This window comes from Achroia grisella, unplaced genomic scaffold, assembly GCF_030625045.1.
Source record: "Achroia grisella isolate CSIRO2021 unplaced genomic scaffold, CSIRO_AGI_Agris_v1 utg413, whole genome shotgun sequence".
Lineage (NCBI taxonomy): Eukaryota > Metazoa > Arthropoda > Insecta > Lepidoptera > Pyralidae > Achroia > Achroia grisella.
Genome location: NW_026712846.1, coordinates 831,915 through 857,709, shown reverse-complemented (window position 1 = coordinate 857,709; position 25,795 = coordinate 831,915). Strand labels below are relative to the sequence as shown.

The 25,795-nt window shown below is 32.8% G+C and overlaps 1 protein-coding gene across 1 annotated transcript; it reads left to right on the top strand.

Moving 5' to 3' along the window:
• The first annotated feature begins 3,528 nt into the window (after positions 1 to 3,528).
• On the top strand, positions 3,529 to 21,397 carry LOC131844757 (membrane alanyl aminopeptidase-like). Its single transcript, XM_059193718.1, has 15 exons — positions 3,529 to 3,555; positions 6,678 to 7,210; positions 10,240 to 10,398; positions 10,685 to 11,002; positions 11,648 to 11,831; positions 12,498 to 12,742; positions 13,072 to 13,261; positions 13,499 to 13,688; positions 14,233 to 14,333; positions 14,645 to 14,824; positions 15,631 to 15,812; positions 17,638 to 17,640; positions 17,844 to 18,158; positions 18,424 to 18,493; positions 21,044 to 21,397. Exons 1-15 carry the CDS (start codon positions 3,529 to 3,531, stop codon positions 21,395 to 21,397), a joined length of 3,051 nt encoding a protein of 1,016 aa, XP_059049701.1.
• The last annotated feature ends 4,398 nt before the right edge of the window (positions 21,398 to 25,795 follow it).

Sequence of the window (25,795 nt, the reverse complement as noted above, 5' to 3'; positions counted from 1 at the left end):
TATATCATAGCCCTCATTTTCAGAAAGGCCACCACACACGAGACAAGACAAGAAAATAAAACGTTACTAATAAGACCATTTAATATATATGTATGATAATTAATGTATAAATAAATACAATTTTCATGAATATATCGTTGTTTTCATCATCGGAGAGTAAATTGGAATTATAAATTGATACACTGTCCTTTTAACTGATAATCCCATTTTCCTTCAGTCTTTCTAAACGTATGTATGCTATTAAGCATATGTATATTGTTATTTTATTATATATAGTTATAATTATATATATATATATATAGATATATATATATATATATATATATATATATATTTATTGCGCCACCTACTTTTTTCTTCTTTTTACTTTCTCTATCCACCCAAAGGTAGTCTGGAAGAGTTTGCTTAGCGATATGACCACCTTTTGTATCAGTATATGTAATATATATTTATCTTCTTTTCGTTATGTAAATGGTACAATAAAGAGTTAAATAAATAAGTAAATAAGTCGGCAGATATGTGATCATTGTACATAAGAAATCCGACATAGTTTTTGTACAAATTCGTCTGCATTAGAGTATGTACTTATGCCTAACTCACTAATAATAAATGTATATTATTATTATTAAGTTACGCCTAAGTGCTCTATAATTTTACTGCCATATTTAGCAGAAAAGTGTTAACATTATATTAAATTAATTTAGCAGCATGTATATATGTACATACATACACGAACAAATATATACACATAGTTACTCCAACATAGTAAAATAATAATTAAAAACCAATATACTACTAAGAAATATTTGCTAAAAAGGACTCCGCTCAGCATATTGCTGCAGCCGAAGCTACAGCGCTGATTTTCAGCGGAGGGATTAGGGTAAATAATGTAGAAAAAAAATGTGGATCAACTGAAAACAGAACACAACACACAACACAACAGAAATTATAACCTTAATGTATTTTATTCCACCGAAATGGATTGAGGACATACGCATGAGGTGTATCACGGTTCCCACATGATGACGTGATGTCTGTAATGTTGTTCATGTATACTATATAAGTATATACATGTATGTATATATTTTATTGATTGTCATTTCATTCACGTGAAAGAAATATTATTTCGGCATTTTGTTGACGGCCTATTTGGTCTAGCGGTTTAGCATAGCGGTTTATTTCTGACGGTCGCAGGTTCTATTCCTCGCACGGTACAAACATTGTATACATGAGTATGATTATTTGTATGGGTCTGGGAGTTTTCTATGTATATTATGTATAACTTTTTACAACCACAACGCTCGCCGCATTGTGGTTGTAAAAGGTTTTTCAAAAAGGTTATATTAAGGTAGATATATCAGATGGGTCATATGTTTATTTGCCACCATCGTAGTATAAAAAAATGTTGTCCTTTACTTTCTTGCTATTTTGTTAAATTCAAAGATAAAACATACTATGTATAATATAAGTGTATAGATGTATATAGGTAGGTAAATATTAAGAAAACTGAGCGATATCTTGCCAACAAACTGTTCTGCATTCTGGCGAGTCAATGTGTAAAATTAAATGTACTTATATTTTTATTAAATAAATAAAAAAACGTGGTGGAAACAACGATAGCAAATCAGTTTCACCATAACCTACAGTTAACGATACTTCTGACTACCCCATCTGGGATAACAGTAATAATAATAATATCCCAGGAAAATTCACACAGCGCAATGTAGTCCCAAGCTAAACAGTACTTGTTTTATGGGTACTAGACAACTGATTGATATGGTTAGCATTTTTTTTGTAAATACATAAATACACGTAGAAAACACTCAGATAATCGTACTCATGTATACAAATGTTTATACAATGTTTGTACAAAGAATCGAACTCGCGACCATTAGAAGTACAGCGGTATGCTAAACCACTAGACTACCTAGGCCGTCGTAGATCTTACGACGATCTATTTATTTGAAAGCGTCAATAATTTATGCGCATGAGTGGTTTCAAAACCCCATTACGTCACAACTATCGCTATCCTATGATCATGTGATTATCAAATAAATAGAGAAAATCCTATTAAAATTTTATATCTATGAAATAATTAATGTTTATAATCACATCTATGATAAAATTTCTATTAAGATTAAAATGCCAAACAAAAAAATATAACATTAGATACCATCCCCATTGTGGCGGAATTTGTAGATACGTGGGTCGGTACAGATAATAAAAGAATGACCGAACAAAGAACAATATGTATATTAGAACAAAATAAATAAATAAAACCCAGGACAATTACCACAGCGCTAGCTAGTCCCACGGTAAACAGAGCTTGTGTAGTGGCTACTAGACAACTGATATAAATATTTAGATTTTTTTGTAAATACATACAGTCATACATAATATACATAGAAAAAAACTGGGTATTACCCAGACCCATACAAACAATCATACTCATCATGTATACAATATTTGTACCGTGCGAGGAATAGAACCTGCGACCGTCAGAAATAAACGGCTATGCTAAACCGCTAGACCAAATAGGCCGTCAACAAAATGCCGAAATAATATTTCTTTCACGTGAATGAAATAACAATCAATAAAATATATACATACACGTATATACTTATATAGTATACATGAACAACATTACAGACATCACGTCATCATGTGGGAACCGTGATACACTTCATGCGTATGTCCTCAATCCATTTCGGTGGAATAAAATACATTAAAGTTATAAGTTGGTTGGTTATACACTTATATTATACATAGTATGTTTTGTCTTTGAATTTAACGAACCGAAAGTAATAATAATAATAAAACTCTTTATTGTGCATAAAAGAAACAAATAATTACAAAAAGGAAATTAAAAAAGAAGGATATGCAAACAAAAGCGGTCTTATCGCTTAAAGCAATCTCTTACAGACAACCAGGACAAGCAAAGGACAACATTTTTTTATACTACGATGGTGGCAAATAAGCATACGGCCCATCTGATGTTATTGCTTACAGTAGCCTATGGACACCTGGGACACCTGAGGCACCTAAAATACCTGAGGGGTGTCACGTGCGCGTTGCTGACCCTTAAGAAACCTAACCTTAATATATCCTTCTTGAAAAACCCCATGCTGTAGTCTCGTGAGAAAACCTCGGCAGGTAGTTAATTCCACAATCTAAGTGTACACGGGAGGAAGCGCCACTGAAACCGCACTGTCTGTGACCACTTAGGTTCTAGCGTGTGGAGATGAATTCCCTGCCGATGGCGAGCGTTGTGGTAGTAAAAGGTAGCCGTAGATATCATATCGAACAATTCCTCAGAACACAGTCCGCTGTATATTCGGTAGAACACACGAAGCAAAGCGTAGTCTCGCCTCAAGCTAAGTGGTTCGACATCGACGTTCGATACAAACACTACAATGGAAACCTTGTTCGATCCATCGATTTCATGGTTATACAAAATCGAATCTATGTACGCAATAATATAGTAAGATAAGATAAAATAGGGAAATTACCAGGCAACGATCAGGCAATATGAAGCCCAGCGACTTCGTTCAACGCGTAATAATCGTTTCAATTGTCTCTGATTACTGTGACTGATTTATTTTGTTATTCGAGTAACTATTCATTTACTCACGTCAACTTTGCTATTTGACAGTTTGTATTAACACAAAATTCTCAAAAATTAATTAATAATGAATTAGTAATTCTGTATTTAAAAGAGCAACACGCAAGTTGCTCATTATTTTTGTGATGAGTCTGCGTTCCGAATAAGAGGCAAATAAAAGAAATGCGACTATTTAAAAATTACATTAAGTTTATTTATAAAAAATATTTATATTTCTATTTTATTACTAATCTACGAAAACAATGATTTTCCTGCAGATATGAAACTAACTTTTATATATATTTTCTTTTCTATTCTAAATTATGTTACCATACACATAATTTAGAATAGAAATGTATTGTATATTATATAATACAAATAAATATTAATAAAATATTTTAATGTTATTTTTATTGCGTTGTCAGCTGTACTATACTTATACGTATATAGATAGATAGAAAAATGCTTTATTCATCAATTACGAACACATATATAATTGACAGAAATATACATTTTACAAATTAAAAAATGGAGATGGCTTTTTGTGTCGCTAAGATGAAGAGGCATCCAACTCAGCATAACTCCACAGATTAATCTGCAGCGATGATATTCTGTTGGCTCTTGTAATTATATATATATTAATTACCGCTGTATTAATGTCCAGGGAGATTTATTTATTTTACTATTTATTTATCATCAACGACCACCTTATCGGTCGCGCCGACTAGCAGACAGTTCATCCCCTTTGGAACAGCAAACAAACCACGTAGTCAATTATTAAGGAATTCGCTAACTGACCTAAATTCATTCTCAACCTATTATTATCTACTGACATTGCTAATAATATAATTTTAATTCCTGTACCAATAAAAAGTTTATTTTAAAAAATTGATAACCAAGTGATAATCTAGCGCATAATATATTCTTCAATACAATAAGTATTTTTATTGGGTTGCTCGTTATTTTTACACGTTACGTACATATATATTTTATTAATATTATAAACGCGAAATTTTGTGAGTATGAATGGATGTTTGTTACTCTTTCACGCAAAAACTACTGAACGGATTTTGATGAAACTTTATAGTATAGTAGTAGCTTAGACATTAGAATAACACATAAGTTATAAATTTCACGCGGGTAAAACCACTGGCACAGCTAGTATGTATATAATATATATAACGTTTTGACGGCCTCGGTAGTCTAGTGGTTTAGCACTCCGCCTTCCTTCTGATGGTCGCGGGTTCGATTTCTCGCACGCCACTAACATTTGTATTGATGGGTATGAATGCTTTTATCGGTATGGGTATTTTCTATGTATAATATGTACGTATTTACGTAAGTTAAATATATATATGTATTTGTATCAGTTATCTAGTACCCATAACACAAGCTTTAGCTAGCTTAACTTGGGTCTAAATGGCGCTGTGTCAATTGTCCTGAGATTATTATTGTTTATTCATACATTTTATATTCCCGAATTTCTTCGATGTTCTAGGTTATTATTATTATTATATTATATGAAGATACGGTTTATATGCACATATCGATTCGCAGTAATCTATATAGCTAATGTCTAGATAATTTCATATCTCTAACATCATTTAAGTCTTAAAATGTACCAGATAAATAGATTATGTTATATTATAATTGTCTAAAATATTTGCAATAATTTATTATTGTATTTCCAGCAATACTATGGTACGTACATTTGTTGATGTTAATATCTTTTTTTTTAATTCTTAATAATAACTATTGTGTCGAATTAAAAATATATAATTATTTATAAATCTAAAATCATAACAATGTCCAAATATTCATAAATTAAGAATAACAATAACCCCCTATAATATTAATAATAACTAAGAAATTCGAGGATACAAAATGTATGAATAAAAAATTAATAATCATCATTTTACATCAATCAATCATAAACAAAGTCCCTGTCGCTGTCTGTCTCTATGTATGCTTGAATCTTTAAAACTACGCAACGCATTTTTTTAATAGATAGAGCGATTCAAGAGGAAGGTTTATATGTATAATGTATGTACATTGTACACCATGTGCACATACCGGTAGTTAGTAATTTATAAATTAAGCTACATTATCTGTCGTTCAATAACAAAATCATCAATGGAGTAAAATATTTTTTTAATCATATTTAAGATTCGATTTTTTTTTATTGTTTTAAATTTTAAATTTAGTTCAATATTATTTATAAATTGCCATTATAAAGATCATCTATCAAGTCACTCGGTAATTTATTAAATAGTTTTACAGACCGATAACATGCATTATGTTTCATATTTTTAAGCTACTACCCATTTGATGGTAAATGATTACCGTCGCCAATATACAGAGTACTACAGACATCACATTATCATGTGACTCCTGAGATAACTTATGGATTCCATTCACCATTCCGAAGGACTAACACCTCATGCCTTTTATCCAGTAATTTCACTGAATAATCCGACCATATAAATGAAATACAGCTTATATAACAAAGTTGCTTGGCATCACAAATATGTGATACATTAGTGTTTAAAAAAATTTTATGTTATGTTAGCATATTTTACAGGAGCACTTACTATTTCTTTTACATTTACATATGTATTATATATGCATTTAGGTTGCATATTTATATAAGCCTAAAACCCTAAATTGCTTAATGATTTAGGGTTAATTAGACTATAATTAACCCTAAAAAAATTTAGTTAGAGTTATCTCTTGGATACCGTTGAATGTATTTTTACCTGGGTCTTATCAGCTGTGAAATATGCATTTTTTGGAGTGAGTGCAAACTCGCAAACGGCCCAACCGATTTGTATACGATTTTCAGTACTGTAATGGTAAACTCACTTAAAATATAATCTTTCTTCTATTTCAATCAGACTACAAAAAATATAACAAACTATTGTTATAGTTATCTTATTTTATATTGATAATTAAGGTAAATTGTTAACAGTAGATTGTTATGTCGAACACCACGGGCGTGCAATTCCGGATTCCGTTAGTATTTAACAAATTTAGATGACGCTTTAATGTTCTCAAAGTTAATAAAGTATTTTTACAGGGTTTCCGCTGGTTATTCCTTTTGGCGGGGATCGCCCTTATTCAGGGCATCACATCTAAAAGTCCAATATACTCAATCGAAGAAGAATGGGAAACCTTTAATGAACACTTAAGAAATCCAGCTTATCGACTGCCCACATCCACTAAGCCCCACCACTACGTATTAACTTTAGAACCCTATTTTGAGAATGCGCCTGACGGTCAAAATAACTTCACCTTTAATGGTAATGTGAATATAAATCTGGAAGTCACTGAAGAAGATGTCACTGAAATTGTTTTACACTGCAAAGATATGACTATCCACGAAGCCAGTGTAGAAACAGAGGATGCGGAAGGGCTTTCTTGGAGTAGTAGAGATTCTCCAGATACTGAAGCTTTATTTTGTGATCCTGTTTATGATTTCTTGAGGATAAATCCATCTATACCATTACTTCAAGGTCGAAATTATACAGCAACTGTGAAATTTACTGGTAATATTCAGACTGGCATGTCAGGATTTTACAGAAGCTTCTACAATGACACTTCTGGAAGAAGGTAAGAACTAATAACCATAATGTAAACTAAAAAGCAAAGCAATTTTGCTTCATAATTTAATTGTCTCTCTCTAAATTTATTATGCTTTCTATCATAGTTATAGACTGGTTGACTTTGTCCCAAGTGGTCTACTTGGGTGCTTCAGTCTCATCTATGTAGCCATCAAGTATATATTGTACAGGATAAATGCTTAATGAATGAATGTATATAGGCAGGATAAATGGAGTTTGTTTGTGTGTATAAATAATCGTCCGTATAAAAAAATCGTCCGCGTGGAATATACGGCTTGTCTTTTTCTACCACCAAGCTGGTTGTAAGTATTTCGGGTTAAAGGATAAGGCGATGAAATTATAGAGTATGGATAATAACTTAGCGCTTCGGAACTCACATGAGGGGTACCATGCATGTCACATAATAATGTGACTGACACACAGGAGAGAAATAAAAATAAAAAATCAGAGGTTCATTTATACATATAGAGGACGATTGCCACGTATCAGTAAATTAATAAAAATAAATTGGCAGTAAAAACCCAATTAGAACTGGGATCTGTCTTTTTCATTTATTATGATTATTTGTACTAAATTATCTAGATTACTATCGAGTTCAATAGTATTATCGATTAAATTTTCTAATTTAATCTTATTTTTTTATCATTTTTATAATTTAAATCGAGGTTAATTTTTATTGATATAATCTTGCATATATATATGTCATATATATGCAACAACAATTTCTATATAAATATGTTGAATAATATGTATATTCAATATACCAGTGTGAAGTGATCTTTAGGTCCTTTTTATTTATTTATTTTTTGACATATAAAAATGTGGGGTGATTTTAGAGGGAGGAATAAATAATTTTGAATTTAGATGTCGCCAGTAGGCGGCATTTCTGCGGGATTGTCCTTTTGGTACTGTATTATTAATCTATGCTAATAATAATAACATTATAAAAAGGAAGGTTTGAATACTTTGTATAGTGTTTGTAAAGTATATAATACAAACATAATTCATGCATTTGAAAAATTCAAATATAGAATGCTATTATGTTTACTATTATGTATACATGTATGCATTCCAAGTAAGTATCGCCGCTGGATAATAACTAAACTAAAATAATAATAACCCATATATATATCATCCTATAGTATATTGGTCGAGAAACAAACCGTTGTTTGCCTGCGGCTTCGCCAGCGTTAATTTATCTCCTTAGGGGTGGAATTTATCAAAATCCTTTCTTAGGGGATGCCTACGTTATTGTAGCTTTATGCATGCAAACTCTCAGCCCGATCGGTTTAAAATTGACAAAGTTTCATACAAAATTTCATCTCCTATTTTATCCCCTTGGGGGTAGAATTAATCAAAATCCTTTCTTAGCGGATGCCTACGTCATAACATCTACCTGCATGCCAAATTTCAGCCCGATCCGTCTAGTAGTTTGGGCTGTGCGTTGATACTTCACTATGTCAGTCACCTTTGAGTTATATATATTTAGATCATCATCAGATGATGATGATGATCAGAATGAATGACAAATAGATCAGGATCAGTAGAAAGCGTTGGAAATAGGAAATCCTGTGCCTCGAAAGACAGTTCATTCCAAACATACTATAGGAACTTTCGAACTCTTACACAAATATTTTTGTCACAATCCCTACCGGTCGGCTAGGTACTTCAGTTGAGAACTGGCAAGAAACCAAACTACAATTTTTATAGTTATAATTTTTTTAGCGAGTTTCAATCCGTAAATATTACATAGCATTTATATGTATATTTATATGCATGTATATGTATATATGCAAGTTTATGAAGGCATTGGATGCGAGCAGCGCAGGACCGAACGTCGTGGAGATCTTTGGGGGAGGCCTATGTACAGCAGTGGACGTGTTCCGGGCTGCAATGATGATGATGATGATATATGCAAGTTATGTATATGTCCAACATTCAGACAAGGACTCCATACATTTAAAATATGAATGGAGTCCTTTGTCTGAACAACTAATGCCATATAAGATTGTCTCCCAAATAATCGTTTAAATATGTAGTAATAGGTAGTAATTTTTATTCGATTAGTATTTATACACTTTTTGAATTCATTAAAAGGTAGATCCAAAAAATCTTTTCGTATATTATAACATTTATTGCTAATTTCCATACCTAAAGTTATATTCCCATAAAATAACTTTATGTTACAATCTCCGTTGAGAAAAATAACGTCAACTTTAAAGTCAGGAGAAATAAAACACTATTTCAAGACAAAAGTATAATGGCATCGCAATTACTACAATAATAAAATAACACCGGTAAAAATCAGTTTACTTAATAAACGGTCCTATAACTAAATCAAAAACGAAAATATAACGCGTTCTTGAACAGCGCCATCTAGTGACAAATATACAAAAACAAAATAATATTTAACACTTTATCTAAAAAATAGACATGTATATATATATATTTCGACGGCCTCGGTAGTCCAGCGGTTCAGCACACCGCTTTACTACCTATCCTCTGATTCTGCAAACATTTGTATTCATGACTATAATTGTTTGTATCGGTCTGGTTATTTTCTATGTATATTATATATGTATTTACAAAAAAAGTATCTAAGTATTTCTATCAGTTGTCTAGTACCCATAACACAAGCTCTGCTTACCTTGGAACTAGATGACGCTGTGTTAATTGTGCAGGGTTATTTATTATTTCTTATTCATAATATCATCCTGATCATCTGGATAAATAGCGGTCCTCCACAGTGCAGTTTTCTAGAAACTTTTTGTCACGCACAACCACACTGTGGAATCACTTTCCAGCAATAGTAATTCCGAACCGATATATTGTTGAAACCTTCAAGTAAATAACTTATTCCTAAGAATAAGTTGGCCTTTTAGGCCGACAACGCACTTGCAATTTCCCTGGTGTTGCGGGTGAGCCGCATGCTCTTTTGTCTCCTGTGCTATAAAAAAATATTAATCAGATACAGAAAATAATAAAGATATAATTAATAATGTTTATATTGTTTTATAGATGGATGGGCACAACGCAGTTCCAACCTGGTAATGCTCGTTTAGCATTCCCCTGTTACGATGAACCTGGGTTTAAATCATCGTTCGACATTACTATCGTTAGAGATCCGGATTTCAAGCCAACTTTGTCTAATACTCCTATAAAGCAAACTGATACAAGGTAAATTTTTTTTCTACTGTTACTGTTGTATACTGTGGTCGTTTTAGCTTTTCTAATATTTTAAAAGAGAGACAGGGAGATAGAGAGCTTAATTTGTATGACAGTACGCATCAGAACCATTACACCAATTTGACGATCCTTCTATTGATTGATACAACACAAACACACTACTCGAAAATTCACTGGGCGATTGACCTATATGGGATATGGCAGTATACTTATAGTCATGTCTCTGTACCCTGTAATTTCACTATTATTATTATTAATGTTTTAATATCTGTTGCAGCACGTATCCGGGTAAAGTAGCTGAAACTTTTTACACAACTCCATACACGTCCACATATTTACTAGCTTTTATAGTATCACATTACGAAAGGATTGCTAGTAATAATGATGAGGATAGACCATTTCATATATACGCACGAGACAACGCAGGCACTACTGGGGATTGGTCTCTCGAGATCGGTTTGAAACTCCTCGATGCGATGGAAGAATTCACCGACATAAACTATTATGACATGGCGTACAAACTTGATATGAAACAAGCCGCTATTCCCGACTTCTCAGCCGGGGCTATGGAAAACTGGGGTCTTTTGACTTACAGGTAGGTCTCAAATTTGTAAAGTGTTTTTGTTTATGTCTATTTTTAAGCTTACATATTTTTTCTAAATTCTGTTCATTAGAGGGGCATGTGTCCGGAATATACATGTGTAAATTAGTACTTTAATTGACTCTCCTTGTCCATTAAATAACTTTTGACTAGACCGCTAACAGTGGTGGCGATTGAATATGGTACAGCTTATGGATTTTTGTATAAATTTTGAGAAGATTCTGTAATTAAAAATAATACATAATTGTATTTATAATATGTACCCAAACTTTGCGATTTCTGATAGCTGATATATCATTATTACATAGTATAAAACAAAGTCGCTGTCGCTGTCTATCCGTCCCTACGTATGCTTAAATCTTTAAAACTACGCAACGGATTTTAAAGCGGTTTTTTTTAATAGATAGAGTGATTCAAGAGGAAGGTTTATATGTATAATACATGTACACCGGGCAAAGCCGGGGCGAGGAGCTAGTATTTTATGAAATAGAGACTTTATCTTTAGACATATAGACGTAACCTTTGTTTACTACACCAAGTATTAAATTTATACTGATATAGATATAATAAATCGTTGATTAATATTCGTATCCATAATATGTGTACATACATAATTATTATTATCTTTCTTTCTTACAGAGAAGCATTAATATTATATGATCCTCTAAACTCAAATCACTTCTACAAGCAGCGTGTCGCCAACATTGTATCTCATGAAGTCACCCACATGTGGTTTGGAAACCTTGTCACTTGTGCTTGGTGGGATAATCTGTGGTTGAACGAAGGTTTTGCTAGACATTACCAATACTATCTAACTGGACATGTTAGTATTTATGCAAATTTAAAATGTTTATATATAGAATATATTATTTACTTTAACAGTACTCCGGACATCACGTTATCATGTGTACTCTTGATTGTGTTGCCATTATAGAGGACTAAGCAGTATTGCTGTTGTTCTGTATTATCATTGTTTAATTTAACTCTACAACTGAAACACAGCCTATAAGGAAAGTTACTTGGCAACTGATTATGTGAGACTGAGGTACTCACGACTTTTAGAAAGACTTTGACCTACCTGACGGGAATTGGGAACCGTGGCTTATCTGCATGAACAGCACCACGACCGTCACTTCATCACATGTTAAGGGGCTAAGATATCAAAAATATGACTATCTTATCTCATTCTTCAAATCGGAAGTCAACTTACAAAGCAAGCTGCTTGATTGCAAAAAAAATGAAACAAAAATCTTCTTTGAAATTACCTAGAAACGAACTTCTTAGCATTCCATGGATTCACCATACAGGTGCCGGGTCCATCAATGTGGCACAAAGGGAACTCTGAGTAATACCTGGAACTTCTGTTCTGGGTGTAGGTTTAAGGGATCCTTTTGCCAACGTACGTCAACACTCATCTTTACCACTCTCGGCCCAACCAAATATCCATGAACTAAGTCAATTATAATAGAACATGACATCATTTTTTTAGGTAGAGAAAGACCTCGGATACGACACGAGATTTATCGTGGAGCAATTGCACCAGGCTTTGTTTTCTGATTCCGACGACAATACTGCCCACCCTCTAACCAATCCAACCGTGAATAGTCCTTCGTCTGTCAGCAGCCATTTCTCTACAATAACATATGCGAAGGGGGCTTGCATACTTCGCATGACACGACACTTAATGGGAGAGGAACCCTTTAGAGACGGTCTAAGATTATACCTAAAGAGAAGGTACTACAATTTTTCATTGTATTTTGTGTGAATGAACTGCATTTATCATAAATATATCATAATTTGCTATTACTAGCAATGAGTTCAGTTCCCATTGCTGATAGTCTCCTCTCTCTAGCAATATTTTGAATAGATGACAATTGAATGGTGTTCGCTAGCGGAGCACCGGTGGAAGAAGATATGATGACCAAAAATTAGGTCATTTAGCGTGGTATAATCACCAGGCTTTCAAGATATTTTCTAGTGATAACTTGACAGGGTCCATTGCTAGGAATAGTAGAAGTAACAATAGTCTTTATTACTAATAAATCCCTTCTCTTCAATAACAGGGCATTCGATGTAGCTGAACCTCATGATCTTTTTAACGCTTTAGACGAAGTAGCCGTCAATACACGTATTTTGGATGCTTACAATGGCATAACAATTGAGAAATACTTCGAAACTTGGACTCTAAAGGCCGGTTATCCTTTGTTGACTGTTACGATTGACCAACGCACTGGAACTATGATTGTTACTCAGGTAACATAAAATATATTAGTATTCAAGTCTGTTCCGTTTTCTTCTGTTTCCAACACACAGACACGGGTATCGTTACAATAATGGCCCATTCGTTTAGGATGCAAAACGGGTAGTAACTCTCTACCCAATTTGCATCCTAAACAAATGAACCGAGATTATAACGATTTTTTTGTTTGAAATATTGTGCTATGGTTGGAAGAAAGTCACTCCTCCAATGAATTTCAATATAAATTTTAGGCACGTTGGGAAAGAGAATCGGGCATTAGTAGATTCCCAAGCAATTGGCATGTCCCAATAACTTGGACAAGAGGTGGAGATGTGGATTTTAAAGATTTGAAGCCTTCGCAAATCATCACCAATCAGGCCAATATCATCGAGAGAGGCACAAGTGGTTTAGAGTGGGTCATCTTCAATAAGCAACAGGCTGGTAAGTGTTAATTTTTTTAATTATTATCTTCATGCACTAAAATATCTCAATACATCTACTAAGTCATATTTACAGATTGTCACACAAACAAACATATAAATGTATACAAATGTGTGCCAGGAATCGAAATAAATTCAAAACATTCACATTTACTGAGCAAAGCCACTATTATTACTCACTGAACGATTACTTGAATAACAAGCGTGCATGGCAATAGTTGTTTATGTATGCGATTTTCATTTAATAATAGACATAGACACCTACATGAGTACACAATGTAAATAAACTCGTTTTTCAATCAAATAAATTTTAATAAAAGTTTCTTGCCAGTTCTTCTCAATTGAATCTGTATATTGAACTGGACAATACGGCAAAATATAGTACAAAAAAATTACCTCCATGAAAGATTTTTTTGCTTATTATTGTTTATTTATAAGTGTACGTTAAATATAAAATTGACTAGCCACGCAGATTCTCAGCAGTTCAAGTGTTTACTTAGTCTTTGGTCCTTCGAGCCGGATTTTATGTATTATTTTTATTCCAGGTTTCTATAGAGTAACATACGATGATACCAACTGGGCACTGATTACACGGGCGTTACGATCAGACGAAAGACTTAAAATTCACGAATACAATCGTGCTATGGTAAATTTCTTATATATTTGCACTTGTTTGGTTTTTTTTACAACAGTTGTTACAAAGTAGAGAAGGTGACATGACACGTGGCACATTGCATATATGAGACATAATTAGACAATTATGAGTTCAAGAATATGGATACTGTATATATAGGTACTAGCTTTCCTGATACTATATCGAGTATTTATATCTTTCGATTATTCAATTCTGTATAACTGTCATAGATATAGAATAACATTTGTTTATTATTAGAACAGAATAGATTAGAATAGAGTAACATATACCTTTGTATACAATTATTATGTGATTATACATAGATTGTGGATGACGTTTTCGCACTAGCCAGAGCGGGAAGGATGCGGTATGAGAGAGCATGGAATATTCTCTCTTTCCTAGAATACGAAGATGAATATGCCCCTTGGATTGCCGCTATCAGTGGATTCAACTTTTTGATTAGAAGACTAGCAAGCGAACCGGACGATTTAAATGACCTATATGTAGGTATTAATAGTTTAATTTCATCATTTTATCGATGTATACTTTGTACGAAGTATTTTGCCTCACCTTTTCCAGCAACTTATATTGTAAGAAGTGAAATTCGGCTGAAAGTTGAGACAAGGCAGTCAATACAGGATATGGAAGAATGAGATCTTAGTATCTGCTATGCAAGTTACATAATACTTATGTCATTAGCACAGTACTTTGCAACATGTGATGACCTCGCTGGTCTAACGAGTTTGCATATCGCTTTAGTACCGACGCTGGTGGGTTCGATACCCCATTTGCGTTTATTATAGGTGTTTGTTTGATCTGAATAATTTACACATTGTGTAAGTAATTAAACAAAGAAAAGGTATTTAAGTATTTCCATCAGTTGTCTAGTATAGTTCGATTCTCACACGATACAAACATATAAGTTAATGAATATGGTTGCTTATATTAGTCGGAGTGTTTTTTAAATGTTATTTATGTATAAATGTATTTAAGTATTTCTACACATAGTACAAACTCTGTATAGTTTGGGATTAATTCATACTTGGACAATAAAGGCAAAAATATTTGTCTGTGTGTCTGCTTGTTTTTAGTATTTTCACGAATAAATACTTGAACGGATTGTAATGATATTTGACGTAAAAATAGATTCATAGATTGTACAAAATTAAGAATACTTATGTAGTTACATGTTTTTTATCTAAAAAAATGATCTGGTAGGGCTTAAATATTGAATGAAAGTTTAAGCAGATCAGCTTACGAGACGAATGACGTCAGTAACAGCTACTTTTTTTAATGTCTTAATAAATAGAGAGTCATCAACGAACTCAGTGAAGCTGTTGTTGAACGTCTTGGATACGAGGAGCCGAATGATGGCGAATACATGGATGACTTGCTGCGGATGTACGTCATGAGGTTCCTGTGTAACACTGGACAAGACGGGTGTATAAATGCGGCTAAAACAAAATTCGCTGCGTGGATACAGGGTGAATTGTAAGTGAAGAAATTTAATAATTTTAGCATTTGATGACGGCCTCGGTGGTCTATCGGTTAAGCACACCGTTTTACTTCCGATGGTCGCGGGTTCGATTCCTCGCACAGCACAAACATTTGTATTCATGAGTATGATTGTTTGTATCGGTTTTGCTATTTTCCATGTACATATATATTGTGTATGTATTCAGAAAAGGAAAATATATATGTATTTATATCAGTTGTCTAGTACCATAAACTCTGCTTAGCTTGGGACTAGATGATGCTGTGTGAATCGTCCAGGTTTATTATTATTATTTATTTTGTCAGAGAGTGGTTTACCAGCCTGAATTACGCCAAAAAGTTTTTAGTGAGTTATTCTTTTGAGTTTTTCTTAAGAGCCCAAGTTCAAGTTTTGCGGACACCATAAAAAATATTTCTGAGCGACTACGGCAAAGCAAAGACTTATATCAAACCAAAAATTAACTTCGAGAGACGGCGGTATTCTTGACCTCAAAGCGTCGAGATCCAGTGGTTTAGCATATTAGCCTGAATTACGAGCCCAAGCGTTTGTTATTTCGAATTTTGCTGCCATCATAAAAATTATTTGTGAGTGACAATGTAAAACAAAAACTTATATCAAATCAAAAATTAGACCGAGAGAGGGCGGGCGGTAAACTTGCCCCTTCCATGTTGGATTCAAATATAATCAATGATATGTGTGTGGGGGCAATGCCAATTAGCACAACATCGGCATTTAATAATGACTAACTCGTCTGGCATAACAACCGTGACGATTTTTTTTGTATTTTACCAATACAGTATTGGAAGCTAACCTATTTAACCATTAATTTAATCAAGACTACATTTGAAGCATCTCTAATAAATCCAATAATCCAAGCGAGCCTGACGTCATCTTAGTCCAGTAAAATTTTAAATCAAATCATGATGAAAATAAGGCCGCAAATACGTGAATAATAATATTCAGAAAGAAATTTTGATTTAAGTTGACGGGAAAGAGATGTAATAATTAAAAACTGGATTGAAAAACGCTTTTTTTTTTAAATAACTCAAGAACGGTAAGAAATTTGAAAAATGGTTTAAATTAAAGATGTAAAGAATACAAATCTGCACAAAACAGGTCCTCCTTATTTTTTCATTCTCTGCTGCTGTTGTTGTTGTTGTTGTTGTTATCGAGTTATTTCGAAAAAAGGCGTCTAAATCCTTTTTTTAATTTTTTTATTCCTTTCTCGTCAACTTAAATCACTATTTCTTTCTGAATATTATTATTCACGTTTATATATTGCGCCAAAACTGATCACATTATTGTTTAATTAAAAATTTTACTGGACTATCTCTTGGATTAGCAGAAAAGTCGGAAATATTTCGTAATGTTAACAATATATTTTACTTATCTCTATAAGTATTAAATCTGTATTTGATAGCTGCCTTTACATGTATGCTGTTTCAGGCGCGAAACAGCTTTAAAGCAGGAAAGAATAAGCATGTAAAAACGCGTCCTTCAATCCTACTTGCTTCAGCGTCTTCAAAGAAATAATTATATTAGTTAATAATTGATAATTTACAAATTTTAAACATGTCTTTGGAAAATAAAACCTAAAAAATGAAAGAAAGTGAAATGATATGAAACATATGGTTCAATCACTCAAGAATGATTTTCCTGCGCTAAATTGCGCGCGCTCCTGATCTCGCGTGAATGAACGTGCCGTGTAAATTTTGTTTTTTTTGCATAGATGATAATGGAATGGTGTCCACCTGCGCTAATAGTTTATGCTGTCGGGGCACCAGAGGAGGGTGATAAGATGAGCATAATAACTGACATTAGTCAGTTAGCCCATCGTGACAAATTCACCAAGAATTTATCACGATGATTTCCAGGATGAACCGCGTCGATGTTCATCTGACAGGGTACATTGCTGGCAATAAGATCATCAAACCATTTTACTCACAAAACCCTTCCCCCAAAGGTAGTTATTGACGCCTTCATATAAACTCTTTAAGTTACAGATATAATTATACTTATTTTTCCAGCATCCCCGCAAATTTGCGTCCGTGGGTATACTGTGTTGGCTTAAGAACTGGTACTGCTGAAGATTTTGATCTCTTCTGGGAACGGTACATTGAAGAAGACCTTGCAAGCGAGAAGGCGGTTATGATAGAAAATGCAGGATGTACCACTGATCAAGATAGCTTGGAGAAGTTCCTGTTTGCCATCGTCAGTGGTAATGATGACATTAGACCTCAAGATTATACAACTGCCTACAACAGCGCAGTCACCGGAAACGAAATCAACACTCTAAGAGTTTTTGAATGGCTCAAACAAAATTACGAGGCTGTTGATGAAACGTATGTTAATTTTAATATTTTAAAAATTACTTAATATTAATAAATTAATTATTATTCGAGAAAGCACTGAGCCATTGGCAGAATATGTCAGGATTAGTTCATTTAAAAGCCCTAACAAGGGGCTACTCGAGTCAATGCTCCAATAAACTGGGTAAAAACAATATGCATCATCACTGGACACTAAAAATTGAACAAACACATGGCAAAATTAATATCTATCTGCAGATGAATATTATACAGATAAAAATAATTTGTTTTTTTTCAGATTTGGAAGCTTACAGACACCATTGAATTCAATTGCTAACCGTCTTTTAACACAAGAGGATATAGCTGAGGTATTTACATCTATCATTCTTTCTATATATCCATACTAACATTATAAATTTAAAAAGTGTGTTTACCTATCTGTATGTTATATTTTACGACTAAACGGCTAAACAGATCGTAATGAAATTTGACATAAATATATAGACAGATAGTTAGATAATTCACTCAGTATTATCTGGAAGGGGATGAAAGTATGTTCAGACGAAATTATCCACAAATTCGTCTGAAAATACTTTCATTCCCTTTTACAGCTATTTTACTATAAAATTATTCATATTAAGACCCAACTAACTATAGATTATATTGAGTTTATTTCAATAAAGATAAATTTGTATTTCTTTTTCTATTCATGTAAATAGCCTCTCGATTTATACAATTTATACATTTGGCGCCTTGCGTTAACAATAAATATTGCTGGTATACTATAATATAAATATAATCCTGGACATATTAAAAAAATAAATACACACAGCGCCATCTAGTGCCAAGCTAATCAGAGCTTGTATTCTGGCTACTAAACAAACAATAGAAATACTTAGATACTTTATTTTAAACGCGTAGTTGAAGCGGAGGTATCAAATGTGTCTAATGAGTGAGAGGTGCTGAGAGTTTTAATGAGGAAAATACGGAGATTAAATAATGCGACCAGTATGACAGCGATATATAATAGAATGAATATGTCAAAGAATATTATTACAAAATTTAAAAGTTGTATAAAATCTTATCAAGGAGTTCGCTACAATAGTAATATGCATAGATATCACTCAGATCAATATGAGTACAAACAATCATACTCATGAATACATTTTTTTCCATCATGCGAGGTATCGAACCTGCGACTATTGAAAATAAAGCGTAGACCACTGAGGCCGTCATATGACTAAATTACATGAGACTACTGCAACTTGGTATGCTTTTTTTAACTTCAATACTTTCATTAAGTTCCGTCCATCCGTTTAGTCGTGAATATTTAACAGATAAATACACACAGACACACTTTTATATTAATAATATTAGTGTGGTGTATGCATTAGTTATCGAAAGTAATTTCATTTGTATATATCAAACATACTTTATACCTTTCTATTTGCGAAACCCGTCAATTTAGATACCAATGTCAGTGATTAGAATTTTTTATCTGTCGCCAAAAGGGTTTATCGATTTTATGTAAATGATCGATTTTTAATCAAAATTTGATCGCATTCACGTGTCTGCTTCTTAAGATTAACAGATGATTTAAGTTTGAAAGACACAGTTATGAAGCTTTTAATTTCGGACTACTCTAATGCTGTTGGCCGCAGCTGGCTTTTACAGCTACATTAGACGATTGGGGGCGAGTGCAGATGGCACTACGAACCCGCGGAAGGACTTATGGGTAGGCCAACCTCGGCTCAGACCGTCGACCAATCCCCGTTTGAAATGGACGGGGGATCAATCGGAGAGGCAAGTTATAAAGGTGTGAAAGCAACCTCCTGTCTGACAGATAGGACTATTCTGAGGGCACCGCTAGAGGTTTGAATAGCTGTGGCCGTTGTAGTTTCGATCCAAGTTTGAATGGAATTGTTTGTAGGGAAATTACTTTCAAAAACCAATTAGTTTTGTAGTTTTTGTCTAGGTTAGTGTTACCACTCATTAACATAACATTTTTTTTTATATTATTAATATAGTAGAAGGGCTTATGGCTTATTACGAATTATTTTATGGCAAAGAAACCTCTCTTGACGTTTGACTAGGCCGCACTAGCCGCTGTCACTTGCTGACTTATTACTATAAATATATACCATACTTCATTTACCATAAAATTATTAAGAATAAAAAATCATTTATTCAAATAAAGTTGAAGCACATTAGTTATCACATAATTTTTTCTTTCGGAAAGCTGTCTCAACACAAGAAGAATGAGAAAGATACTTGCGTGTTGCTCTTTTAACGTGCGAATACAAACCACCAGCTACCGCTAATTTATTAGCTTCAGATAAATACACAATAGGATTAAAACAGTCGTAGTGATTAGAGCAGACCAGTCCCTACAAGCGGCACTCGTTCACGAGTATTACGTATGAGCCAGCCATCACTGCGCTCGATCATATTTTAGGGAGCCCAATGACCCGGCCCATAACGCAGGCATAATTAATAATGAGCACTAAACGAGAAAGTTTTAAAGTAAGAATTTCTACGAGTAGATTTTCTTTCAAACGTAAATTACGGGAACATTATTTAAAATTGTAACATTTCCTGTGTCCTGTTTTCTCATTGTTTTTTATTTTTACATTTTTTTTATTCCATTATTAGTGGCAGTACATGATATTTCATTGTCAGGTTATTAAATATGTATTTATGTATGGTTTATGTATGTATATATATATGTAGTTATTTATTCATATATGTTTTTATGTGTATCGTTTAATATATTTTTTATATTTGCACCGCCAACAATTATTCTCTGCACCACCCATGGTTGACTGGTAGATAATGCCGCATGGTGTTAAGTTCGCAATATGTACTTTCAATTATGTGCATTAAAGTTTTAATAAATAAATAAATATTTTTTTTTACAGTTCGAGACGTGGCTAGATGACAATAGAGAAATCATTAGAGAATCAGTATACAATAACGTGAAGAGAACGGTAGAGACTACAAGGTCTAATTTGGCATGGACCGCGCGAAGACTTCCGGAGTTCACGCAATTCTTTGAACACGGTTTCGTTGAAGATAATCTAGATGATATACTGACTAGCGGGGAAGTGAGCGGGGAAGTGAGCGGCGAAACGACAAGTAGCCCTGAACAGAGCGGAGAATCCAGTAATAGTGATGAAAGCTCTGATGTCAGCGACGAAAAAGATTCAGCTAACATTGCAGTTTTAAGTACGACCACACTCGCTGTTACTATTATGATCAGTATGTTAGCTTAACCATACAATAATATGCTGTAATGTGATATTTAAATATATTTTTTATAAAAAATACTAAGTATGTAGAAGTAGTAATATCTTAAAGTGAATATACAATGGGTCTGTTCCACACAGATGACCGCAACGCCGTCCACAGTTGATAATGCTTATGAGAACCCTATGTATAGTACAGGCGTAAAGTTATATCATATTTCAAAATAAAAATATACAAAATCTATTAATCAATAGCTTTTATTACAAGGACGAGAATTGTTAGAGTATTACCACAGATAAGATAATATTTATTATTAACTTTCAACTTAATGTTAAATTCATTGTTAAAATCAACTCAAGAATACCTCAAAATTACTTTCTTGTAGTAGCGGGCTCTTCCCCTACAATACAAACATTTATATTCTAAGTAAACTAAGTGTATTAGACTTATAATTATGTGAGGATTTTCTATGATTATTTATATTTGATTTGCGTAAACAATGTGATATAAAAAGTACTGTATATATGGAAATAAAATATAAGCATGGAATATGGCATATTTATTTATTTAAACCTTCATCAGTGTACAGTTTGATGCAGTCCTGACTCCCAAACTAACAGGAGCTCTATACCAGGAGTCAGTTCTTTCCTAAAACAAGGATAAATATTTTTAAAGTTCATTTTAAAATATTTTTATTTAAAGCATGATTTTAAAAATTCTCTGATTTAGTCTTACTAGTTTTATTGTATAAAGTTAATAATTGGTAACAAAATTTTATGTAGTACTAGCTATTCGGCCCGGCTTCGCACGGGTGTACATGTATAATATATGTATAAATCTTCCTCTAGAATCACTCTGTCTATTAAAAAAACCGCTTCAAAATCAGTTGCGTATATGCTTAAATCTTCAAAACTAAAGATTTAAGCATGCATAGGGTCATAATTTTGTCAAAAATATTTTATTTTGAGATGCGCTACCCTTATTACATATAGATAATTTATCATTACAGTCAGCGTCAGACAGAGACAGAGCTGACAGACAGCGAGAGCGACTTTATTTTATACTAATATATTCATATTTATATTCTTATAATAATTTATATTCATACAACAACGCATTTTACACCATACTGCCAGAAAGCCCTATTTTTAATATCGATATTAATACTTTAATTATATAGCAAAATAACGTTTATTGGGTCAGTTTAGTTATCTATATATATATATATCTATAAATCCTATGTTAATTAATTTAAATTAAATTATTGGTGTCAATTATCATATTATCTGAGTTTAAATGGAAACGGTTGATAAACAGGTCAGAGCCAAAGTCATAATGCTAATCTACATCAATAATATAGGCAATTAATTATTGACGTAATTTATCATGTTATATCTGACTCAGAAAAGGATAAGTAGATAAACAGGTCAGAATTAGATAGACAGACAGAATATACTTTATTTGTAACATACACTAAAGAAACGGCAACAATTTTTTTTTATTTATTTTAAAAACCAACAGCGAATTACAAAAATATAACAAATAATATGTACTTAAAAATAAGGCCAATTAAAGGTTTTCTCACAATTACAATATTCAGTATTACAACACTAAAGTATTAATATATTATTGTTCTGTTTATCCACAAGTCTAATTTATACAATATAATGCTTATACCATCTAATTTATGCAAATTTTACTAGTTTCTTACTACGAAGTAACAACTTTGTAGCATTAGATTTAAATGTTACCTTTTTTAAGCTGAATATATCGATTTCACTAAAAACATCGTTATATAGCTTCGGTAGTCGCATTCGTGGTGCGTTCCTTGCGTAGTTGGTGTATGCTCTTTGTATGTGTAGCAATGGTGGAACGTTGCGTCGTGAACGGTTAATTGGTACATTGTATGATATACTCGATACTAAATCTGGACAATCGAGACATCCGTTTACTATATCATGCACTAAACAGATATCCTTCAGCTTACGCCTATCATCAAGTGTCAATATATTGTATTGTTTACAGTTATCCTTATAAACAACTGAATTTGGCTTACGAAATCGGTAATTTAGATTTTTAATAAATATCTTCTGTAAACGTTCTAAGCGATCTTTGTGAATATTATACTGTGGGGACCAAACCGTACTAGCATACTCGATAGTACTTCTGACATAAGCGTAATACACAATTTTTATGGTGTTAATATCATTAAAAGATTTATTACTTCTCATTATAAATCCAAGATTTCTATACGCTTTATTGGTAATTTTATCAATATGTTCTGAAAATAACATTTTATTATCTAAATAGACTCCTAAATCCCTTACTACCTTAGATCTCTTTATAGGGACATCATTAAAATTATATAAAAATGTAATAGGGTTAGGTTTTCTGGTAAAACTGATGCACTCACATTTGCTGATATTTACAGTTATTTTATTATCAGAGTAATAACGAAATAGAGCTCTTAGATCAGATTGTGTATTTAGGCACTCTTCTATTTTGTCAATTTTAAGAAATATTTTTTTGTCATCTGCGTACATTAGATGTTTTACAGATGTAAGACAAGTGGGAATGTCAAATATGTAAGCATTATAAAATAGAGGTCCTAAGTGGGAACCTTGAGGAATGCCTGACGGTACCTCAATGAAATCTGATCTATAACCCCCAATCACAACAGCCTGAGAGCGTTTGTTTAGATACGAATCAATCCATCTAAGCAAGTCTCCATGAATTCCCAGAATTTGGAGTTTTCCCAGAAGGATCAAATGATCCACGCGGTCGAATACTTTCTCGAAATCCATGTAAATGACGTCAACTTGACCACCTTTATCCATATTAGTCAAGATATAATTAGAAAAGCATGTCAAGTTGGTGACAGTGGAATGCTTTTTAAGGAATCCATGTTGAGAATCTGGTAGATATTTATTTATGACTGGATATATGAAATCAAGAACCAGCCTATCAAAAAGATTGCTCACTGTATTTAATATTGATACCTCTATAATTTTCTACATTTATTTTGTTACATTAATTTATTAAAGTACACATTATTTAGTTACAATAATGCGGACTTATTGCTGAAAGCAATCTTTTCAAGGCAACCTTAGGTAAACGGATTTAAATATGGGTCAGGTAGGTAATAAGCAGTAGAAAATGATTTTTTTAGAGCTCGGTTAAATCCCATTACCTCTCCACTAAAATTTTCCTGTATTCCTTCTTCCTATGTGTCTTGTTCATTTGCTATGACATTATTGTTTTGTACTTGCATTTTTGTATATTTACATATTTATATATACATGTATGTTTATTGTATATATTGCTTGTAATTTTTGTTAATTATTTAAATATCTATGTATGTATGTATTTTCTATACCTAAAGGTTGTCGAGAAAAGATTGCTTCTTGCGATAAGACCGCCTTTTGTACTCCCATATTTATTATTCTGTATAATTCATATGTATTAATTATATTAGTGCAATAAAGAGTTTATAAATAAATAAATAAAGTAACAAATCTATAATGATGAAGGAAAATAATAATAAGTATAAGATGAATTAAAATTTATGTTAATAATAATAATCATTTATTAAATTAGATATACTTAGATGAACTACATACATATTGTAAAGTACGTAAATAAATTTTAAAGTAAGGTATAGATAAAATAAAATAAATATAAATTAAAATATTATACCGAATGAAATTTAAATTTAAATATTTAAATGTTAAAACACTTGTTTTACTTGTAGCTTAAAAATATAAACGGACTCTGCAGTTCTGATAGTTACAGGTAACGAGTTCCATATCTTGATACCAGTTAAAGTAAAAAATTTTGATAAAATTCAGTGGAATGAGAAGAACGGGGAAAGCAAGAGATCTTCAGAAGAACGGAATAATAAAGAGTGAGTAGAAGAGAAATTACGACGACCTGTACTGAGGCACGATCACCTCTACACCCTAAAGTAGTACCGTCACGCAGAAGTTAGCCTTCGGTTCATTCATAAGTCCTTGATAAGCACTGCAAACCCGCGGAAGTGGGTCTGCAGTGCCACCTGCACTCGTCTCCTATTATTCGATGAAGCTGTAAAGGCCAGCTGCGGTCAATAGCATTAGAATATTATATATTGCATTAGAAACTCTGCTCGTAATTCATAATCGAAACTCAACTGAAATGAATAACTCAATTACAAGTAAGAACCTTCCATTATTGCACAGTCATTTTGTGAACTATGTACCTACGTAAGGTAATTAAGTATATACACGTGCTATCTATTAGGTCACGTCTAATAAGGCTACGTCAGTAGATAAAATGTCTAAGCCTATGTGGTATTTACCTAATTTTGCACCTTAGCAGTTTTGCTTTCCAATCTGTCCCAATAAAGGGTCAGATATGTAGTGAAATTGTAGGGTACGAATGCGTAA